This window comes from Buceros rhinoceros, unplaced genomic scaffold (genome assembly GCF_000710305.1).
Source record: "Buceros rhinoceros silvestris isolate BGI_N320 unplaced genomic scaffold, ASM71030v1 scaffold19665, whole genome shotgun sequence".
NCBI classification, from domain to species: domain Eukaryota; kingdom Metazoa; phylum Chordata; class Aves; order Bucerotiformes; family Bucerotidae; genus Buceros; species Buceros rhinoceros.
Genome location: NW_010413635.1, coordinates 38,387 through 46,671, shown reverse-complemented (window position 1 = coordinate 46,671; position 8,285 = coordinate 38,387). Strand labels below are relative to the sequence as shown.

General features: G+C 36.0%; 1 protein-coding gene across 1 annotated transcript in view; it reads left to right on the top strand.

The window, feature by feature from the left end:
* Window positions 1-14: 14 nt before the first annotated feature.
* The window catches only part of GNAZ (guanine nucleotide binding protein (G protein), alpha z polypeptide), a 36,391-nt gene continuing 28,120 nt past the window's right edge, over window positions 15-8,285 (top strand). The window contains exon 1 of the mRNA XM_010136836.1: window positions 15-851. Within this exon, the coding sequence (XP_010135138.1) occupies window positions 129-851 (723 nt within the window). The 5' untranslated portion in view covers window positions 15-128. The remainder of the gene's footprint in view (window positions 852-8,285) is intronic.

Genomic DNA, 8,285 nt, shown 5'->3' with positions numbered 1-8,285 from the left:
TTTTTTTTTTTTTTTTTCATTCAAGGTGTACCTGGCACAAGAACCGAAAGACACCGCAGATCTTTTTCAGAGACGCAAGCAGAGTGAGACAATCTCTAACCTTCCCCTTCTTAACTGCCTGCTATACCATGGGATGTCGGCAAAGCTCTGAGGAGAAAGAGGCAGCGAGGCGGTCCCGCAGGATTGACCGCCACCTGCGCTCTGAAAGTCAACGACAACGAAGAGAGATTAAGCTCCTTCTCTTGGGTACCAGCAATTCTGGGAAGAGTACTATCGTAAAGCAGATGAAAATCATCCATAGTGGTGGCTTTAACTTGGAGGCCTGTAAGGAATACAAACCTCTGATAATCTATAATGCAATTGACTCTCTCACACGTATCATTCGGGCTCTAGCCACCCTTAAGATAGAATTTCACAATCCTGACAGAGCATATGATGCTGTGCAGCTTTTTGCCCTGACGGGCCCAGCTGAGAGCAAAGGTGAGATTACCCCTGAGCTGCTGGGAGTCATGAAACGGCTCTGGGCAGACCCTGGCGTGCAGGAGTGTTTTTGCCGCTCCAATGAGTACCACCTAGAGGACAATGCTGCATACTACTTAAATGATCTAGAAAGGATTGCGGCACTGGACTACATCCCTACAGTGGAAGATATTCTGCGTTCTCGGGACATGACCACAGGGATTGTAGAAAATAAGTTCACTTTCAAAGAGCTGACTTTCAAAATGGTGGATGTGGGTGGACAGAGATCTGAACGCAAAAAATGGATCCACTGTTTTGAGGGGGTGACAGCAATAATTTTCTGTGTGGAGCTGAGTGGATATGACCTGAAGCTGTATGAAGATAACCAAACAGTAAGTGCACCTTCTGCTCCTTACACTCTTCCTTTCCCTCTTGTTTTTCTTGCTAGAAGGGAGCTTAGTGATAAGGTTGAGAAGCAATTATACTTAGGTTTGAACCAAGATGACGAAACCCTTTTGTTTTACAATCTTGCAGTTGAATCTCTTTTGCATGCACTTTCTATGATTGTTCAAGGGAAAAAGTTACAGTCAAGAACATTCACCTAAGCTGAATTTTTTTATAAAACATTTCAGAAAGACTTGAATTGTACTGCAGATAAAATGCTCATTAGGAGTATTAAATCTTTTACAAAGTTTTTTTCATTTTAGAAGGCAGCTAAGTGACAAATTTGAGAAGCAATTATACTAGGTCATAAGAAATAAGAAACTAGAGAAATTTCTTTCAAGAAAACAAAAAAAACCTTGTTACCTAATTTTTAGTAGCATTATCCAGTTTGTCTAGATCTTTTACATGCCTCCATCATTGTCTCCATATGTCTGAGGATATTCTATATTCTCTTTTAAATGATAGTCCTACACGTGGACTTATGCTTCATTATCTGAAGATTCTTGCCTTGGCATTAGTGCCTTCCTATTGTAACAGATATCTGTACCTGATTTTTGTTTAGTAACCTCTTCTTGACATGAGAGAAGCATTGCCCCTAATTCTTTATCTTCATTTTCAGAGCTGTTGGAAAAATCCTATCTTGTTTATATCTAGGCCCTGACTAGGAGTTAGTTATTTCTTGTAATTCTTCAGATTTTTTTCCTGTCTTGCTCTTTAAGATTTAAAAATGAAAAAGAACCACTCCAAAAGGGAAAAAAAACCCCAAACTAAAAAACTCTGAAAAACTCTTATGGACATTGATTTTGATTCCAGTATCTAGAATCAAATGCAGTAAGTGTCTGGGTTATTTCAGAGTGATATTGAAGCCCCCTTTTACATAGCATTCTAACAGCCTGGAGGGCTAATATCCTATGATCTCTCTTTATCCCTTTTCTAGTCTGATGTTCCTCGGTGCTTCTGCTTATAGAGGGTATTTAATATTGAAATTCAGGATTTTATCATCCTTCAGCTTCCCTGCAGTGTATGCAACCACCATCCAAGTATTTGCCCATCTATAAAACCGAATTCTGCAGACATATTTTTATGATCTGGGGAGAAATTAGAACACGGATGAAATATGGGAGAACAGCCATCTTCCTGAAACTCCTACTTATGTAGCAAAAAGGAGGGGGACACTAATAATGTTTTGGGAGAACCTGATAGTGTAATCATAAAGAACAGGCTACTTCCGGCCCATCTTTCTTTGGCTGTTATGCTTTATCCAAACTTACATCCATAATTGCGCTATGTAGAAATGCATTCCAGATGTGCAGCATACACAGTACAGTGTGTTGCTGAGTCTAAAATGCTTCCTAGCGTCCTGTCTATGGTAAAGAGAACTATTAAAGAAAACTAGTCCACTGGCAAAAATAACTTCCTGCTTGACGGAGTGTGTAAGAAGCTGTCTGATTTATAAACTGTGAAAGTTGAGCAAATGATCTATAAGAATATGATAACTTCTCTGTTTCCTGTTGACAGAAGTGGGTAACTGCTATGCATGAGCTCGGTCTTTATTGAAGATATGTTAAAATAACGATTGATAAATATGGTAAAAATCAAGTGAAAATGAGCCAGTTCTGCATACTGGCAGGTCCTGAATATAGCTAACTTGCAAAGTCTGTTCAGGGTGAGATTATCAGTTGCCTGGACAATTCTTCCTTTTTGTGGAATTTTAAGAGACAAAGTAAGTTAAACTTTATGCTGCCTGGAAACAAATGAGAGAAGGGAGAGACTGTTGTTCTCCTGTTATGCTTTATTCTGGGTAACATCACTTTCAGAGACAAAATCACCTCAGTTAACAGTCCGTAGATCTGGCCAAACCATTATTATGACTTGTCTGTTCAATATATGTAATATTTAGCTGCTTACTAAAGAGGAAGATAGTGAAAACCATAATTCTTCACCTTTTTTTCCCCCTCCACTTTGTGCACTTTCCACTGTCATACTCTATATCAATATTTTTCCTGGTTATCTGCAAATGTGGTCTGTGTTTTCATTTCCATGGTGTCTTATGAGGGTTTTTTTTCTGCCTAACGTGTAATAAAATATAGCTGTATCTTTCAGTGCACCATGCCTAGATAGTATGACTCAACTAGGTAACAGCTGCCGCCTCTTTTGACACAGCTGCAAAATTGGTTAGTACAATACCTTTGGAATGCTATTGGTTATTATACAATCATTATTCCTGACCAGCACTCTGAGATTGCCGTAGGTTTTGTCAAACCAGGACAATCCCCATGATGATTTTTGTTCTATTATATGAAATACATTACTTCTCTTCATTTTCATGGTCCTTAGCAGCTGATTGACCCATTCTATCTTTTATTACGTATTAAGATGTCATCTCTGGCCTTTGATAATGTTAAATTATCAAGTGATTTTTTTTTTTTTATTTGGCCTCCTTATATGTTGCATTCTGCACTTAGCAGTTTCCTATTAAATAAAGATGAGACACTTAGGTATTAAATTTCTTCTGAAATTAATGTGTGCTAGAGAATGTTAGAAATCTGTGCTCTGTTGTTAGTACTCCTGCCTTTCACCTGGAGAAGGAGGCTTGCAGTATCTTTGCAAGTCTCCCCATCTGTCCACCTATATGCACTCGATTTTGTTTCATTCATGCTACACATTCTGATGGATAGTTTTCAGTTTTCTTCTACAGCATATAGCTGCCACAGACTGTTAGAAAGATTATTCAAGATACAATATTAAAGTAATGAAATGTGTTAAACATGAATGGATGATTGAGAATTCCTGAGGTCAGTAGTTGCAACAGTCACATGGTGCCAGAGATACCAAATAAAGGTTGTACACATCCACTTTTTATAAAAATGACACTAGCTCAATAATTTTATAAATAGGAACGATAAAGGAAAACTACTTTATTCTTTCTTACAGCCCTTGCAAAAGAATGGAAAAATGAAATTTTAGGCTTTTTTTGAGTTTTTTTTTTTTTAGTATAACATGTTGTTAAAAGGAAGATGTGGATGAAAGAGACAAAATACTGCAGCAAACAGCACAGATTACAGTAGGCCTCATGCAAATCAAATTGTTGGGGTCATAATGGAGAACCTCTCAATTATCTAATTTACCTGGAAAGCTCCCTGTCATATGCTAATTGTATGAAATTTGAACAGAAATCCTGTTTCTGCCAGGAAATTTTACATCAAGTAAAGAAAATTTTTTTACTTTTTTTGTTGTTGTTGGTTTTTCTAAAACCAGATACTTAAGGAGCTTATTTGCCTTTCCTGATATTTCAGTGTTTTGAGGGTTCAATATATTAGAACTTCTGTCTGGCATGCAGCTATTTTCCTGCAATACGAATAATAAGGACAGAGGGCAAATTGTGATACCTGTTATACATAGCCCTTTTAGCACCAGTTACTATGAGTGGTAAAAAAACCACGTCAGCAAACATCTTCCTGACAAAACAAGCCTTTTGGGAATCCAAAAAGAAGATTGACCTAAACCATTCAGGTGCTCTCATTTTTTTATGAAGCCTTTCCATTTCAAGATATTTCGCATCAAAGTTTGTGTGGGGAGTATTCGGCATTCATGTGTGTAATCTTTCAGCACTGCAAATGGAATTCTAGCTTTGCTTTCTTCCATTTAAGAAAGTTGTATGTACATACACACCCTTACTAAAGTTTAATTTTATACAGTGATATATCAGGATTTCAGCCTGAAGACTTGTATTCAAGCCTGTCTTCTAAATTATGTAAATATCAGTAAAATAGTGACTATATGTAAAAAAACCAAAACCAAACAAACAAAAAAAAACCCAAAACCCCAATCAAGTCCCATTTTCTTTTTACTAGATATTATTTCAAATCTGAAGAATTATTTTTGGTCCCATTGTTCTCTGTAATTGTATGCTTCTGATATGGATATCCACCCGCACGTAGAACACATGGGACAGCAATTTTACATATTTTGAACTTGTCATACCCTGCACTTCATCTAACTTAAGGTACTAACAAAAACTTCAAACGCAAAGTATTCTGGCTTTGTTTACTAAATTACTTCCTAAAAAAACCCGAAGTTTACAAATATGGCAATGCATTACACTGTGGAATATTAAAAACATACTCATTCTAATGACTGGATGATGTCAGTATCACACTGTAAAAGCCTGAGAAGTTTTGCTGTGAGGCTTGTCTATTTAATGTTGATAGACTAATTTCTAAGACAAAGCTGAATTTAAACCTGAAGATAAGTACTTTTATCACTGTAGAGCAGTGGGCTTAATTCAAAGAAATTCAGAGACACAACAATAGGAAGACCTTTACCTATTTTGGGAAAATACGGCATGAAGGTAATGTGGTATTACTGCAGCATTCCTGCAACGGACCTACTGAGTAGTATTCCTGTGGTGTCTCTGTTGGTTGTAAGACTTGCATCTGAATTAGGTAACTAAATTTCCCTGCGTATTTAGGTAACTGCAGAGGATGGCTCAAATCTGCCTACGACAAATGCCTGAAAGATGATATAACTATTTTTTGTTTTGGTCTCTGTGAGTGTCTGCCTTCAAAACTCCTAGACTAGATAAGGTATTTTACTATGATTTCTAAATTAATTCAGAGCATTACAGTATGGAGTAAATAAAATACGAAGACATCAGGAGTGGCAGAATGCTCCTAAATGACCTAAAAACTTCAAGCTCAGAATAGTCTTTAGGTGCAGAGATATGGGCACTGACAGAAATTAAGTCAACATCTGCTATTCAGTCAAACTACCATCCCTCAAATCATAAAAGAAGGAAGAAAGCCCACCCCAAACCTAATTCCAGTTATGTCTAACAATCTAGTGTGTAGGTAAAATTTGCTAATTACAGGGTTAAAGTAGCCACTGCAGTAGTATATCTAGACATAAGACATCTCTCAAACACTCAGCGAATTGTAATGAGTCAGTACTACTGTTTTACTAGCTCCTGTAGCTTTCTGAAGAAACCTATTCCTTGGTCACCCAGATGTTCTCAGGATCTTGGGCATTGGCAGACCATTCTGCTGTCCCTGTCTTAAGTATTATCAAATCTATAGAAATTATTTACTACTATACTGTTAGGAACTGTATGACTACAGTTACACAAACAAGAGTTAAAGTAAAAACAAGTAGTTATTTGTAAAACTGGAAAATCAACGACAGTACTTGGAACATGTTACTGACTCATGTTTGAGACTAGGGTAATATTAACTAAATTGTTTTCTTTCCTAATTTCAAATCTTTCTATCACCTGATCTTTATTATACAATACAATATAAATTTTTGACTCTTCAAGAGAAATAACAGGTGGTTTATCAAAAATTACATCATCATCACATTTTTTGTATATTCAGATGATGCTACAAAATGAGAACTTGCTCAAGCAAATAAACCATCAAAACACAATGAGGTAATATTATGAGCTCCTGTCTCATATTTAAGGAACACCTAAGCTCTGGGCTATATGAAATTTAAAAAAGCTTTTCTTTAATGTCATGAATTCAAAGGCAGTCTTTGATACAATGCAAAGTAAGAAGAGCAATATTTTCACCGTTAGATGAAAGTAAAAGCAAGGAGTACTGCAAGCCAAGTAACCCTGCATATAAGCCACTTGGACATTCATTCCCATTGCAGAGTACTGCAATTAACCCAGAGTAACATGATGAGTTGTGTTAGTGCTTTTGTTTGAATAAACTCAACATTCCTTACACTTCTCATAGTATTATCACTTTTTTTTTTAATGTATGTGGTGTTTCTACATGGGCTTTTCAAGACTGGATTCTTCTGAACTGAAGTCAGGTGCTAGGAAGAGAAATCACGTGCAAGTAAAAATAATTTTATGCTTGTGTGACAGTGTTGCCATTCCAGCATTTGTAACTAAAAATAATGGTGTCTAATACCGAGAACACTCAGGTAACTGTCACTTCTCTGGCAGTGTGATGAGGCTTTTACAAGAAGTTTCAGTTCTTTAAAGATACTGTTAAGACATTTCAGTACCTTGTTGACTCACTGTTACACAGTGCACATATCAGAAAGAGATTTTGGAGGAGTAACAGCTTAGTCTATGAAAATACCAACTCAATGTTCAATAGTGGTCAAAACCGCAAGCAACGTTAGGAAAGGACTAAGAAAAAATCAGAAAACAGTATAAAAGGCAAAATGCTTTCAGAATGTTATCTAAATTCCTATTCTCCCATTTTGAACAAAATATATTAGAATTAGACCAAGCATGTCCTAAAGTACAGAATATTTTCAATCAAAGTAACAAATAATAGATAGGTACTTTTAACCCTAGGGAAGAAAAAATATGTGCAAGGCAGGGCAAAATGATGGGCTTATAAAGTGACAACTGGCATACAGAAAATTTCTATTTGTTATCTGTTGTCTCTTTTAAGAACCAAGGATATTGAATGATATTATTAGCTAAGATGTTTAGAACAATGTAAAGGTAAAGGCAGCACAGGTCCACACTATATATAGTGAAATTATGGAATTTGTTACCTGAGTATGTCGTGGTACTAAAACGTTGCACAAGTTTAGGGTGAGTAGAAAAATGTATAAAGAAAAATATATCAAAACTTATTAAATGTCAAGATAGTGCTTTAGACTTGGAAGTTCTGAGTTCAGATCTTGAGAAGCAGGGTTAAATTCTAGGGAAGTATTTGCGTTTCCCTAGATCTTTACTTTTCTTCTCTTCCCAAATTATCTATTAGCTAGTAAAAGACATGGAATCTGGGGTTAGATGAATCTTTGTCTTGGATGGCTGTTCTCTTTTTTTTTTCTTAATTGTGTGCTGTGGAGACTGAATACATAAGCCTGCTTCTTGGGATAGATTTTTAAGTATCAAAATGCATTTTTTAAAAGCTATTAATAGGCTTAGTTAAATTTTGAACCTGTCAACCAATGACAGTGTCCCCTGATTATACTTCAGAATTAGCAGACAATTAATAACTCCTCTACTCCAATTAATTCAGTTCTCTAACTCCCATCACTTAATTTTTTTTAATCTTGATACTGCCCTTTCTTTCCATTATTAAACTGATTGAAACAATTTGCTTTCAAAATTCACAGTCATCATTCTTGGTTTCCTCTTCCTTGTTATTTACTGACTGGTCATTTTACTTTATAAATTTAGCATAAAATCCATGTAACAGAAGTAGCATCTTTAGAAGCAAAAATCCTTCAGTCCATCAGTTGTGGGGAGAAAGCTTATTTTATAGAATAACATGATGGTATTTCATACATATGCTACATTTCCTTCTGGACAGCCTGATCCTGAGCTTTGCTTTGTTTTTTTTTGGCTTTGTTTTTTTTGGTTTTTTTTTTTTTTTTTTAAGACCCCTCAGATTACACACCATCATTTT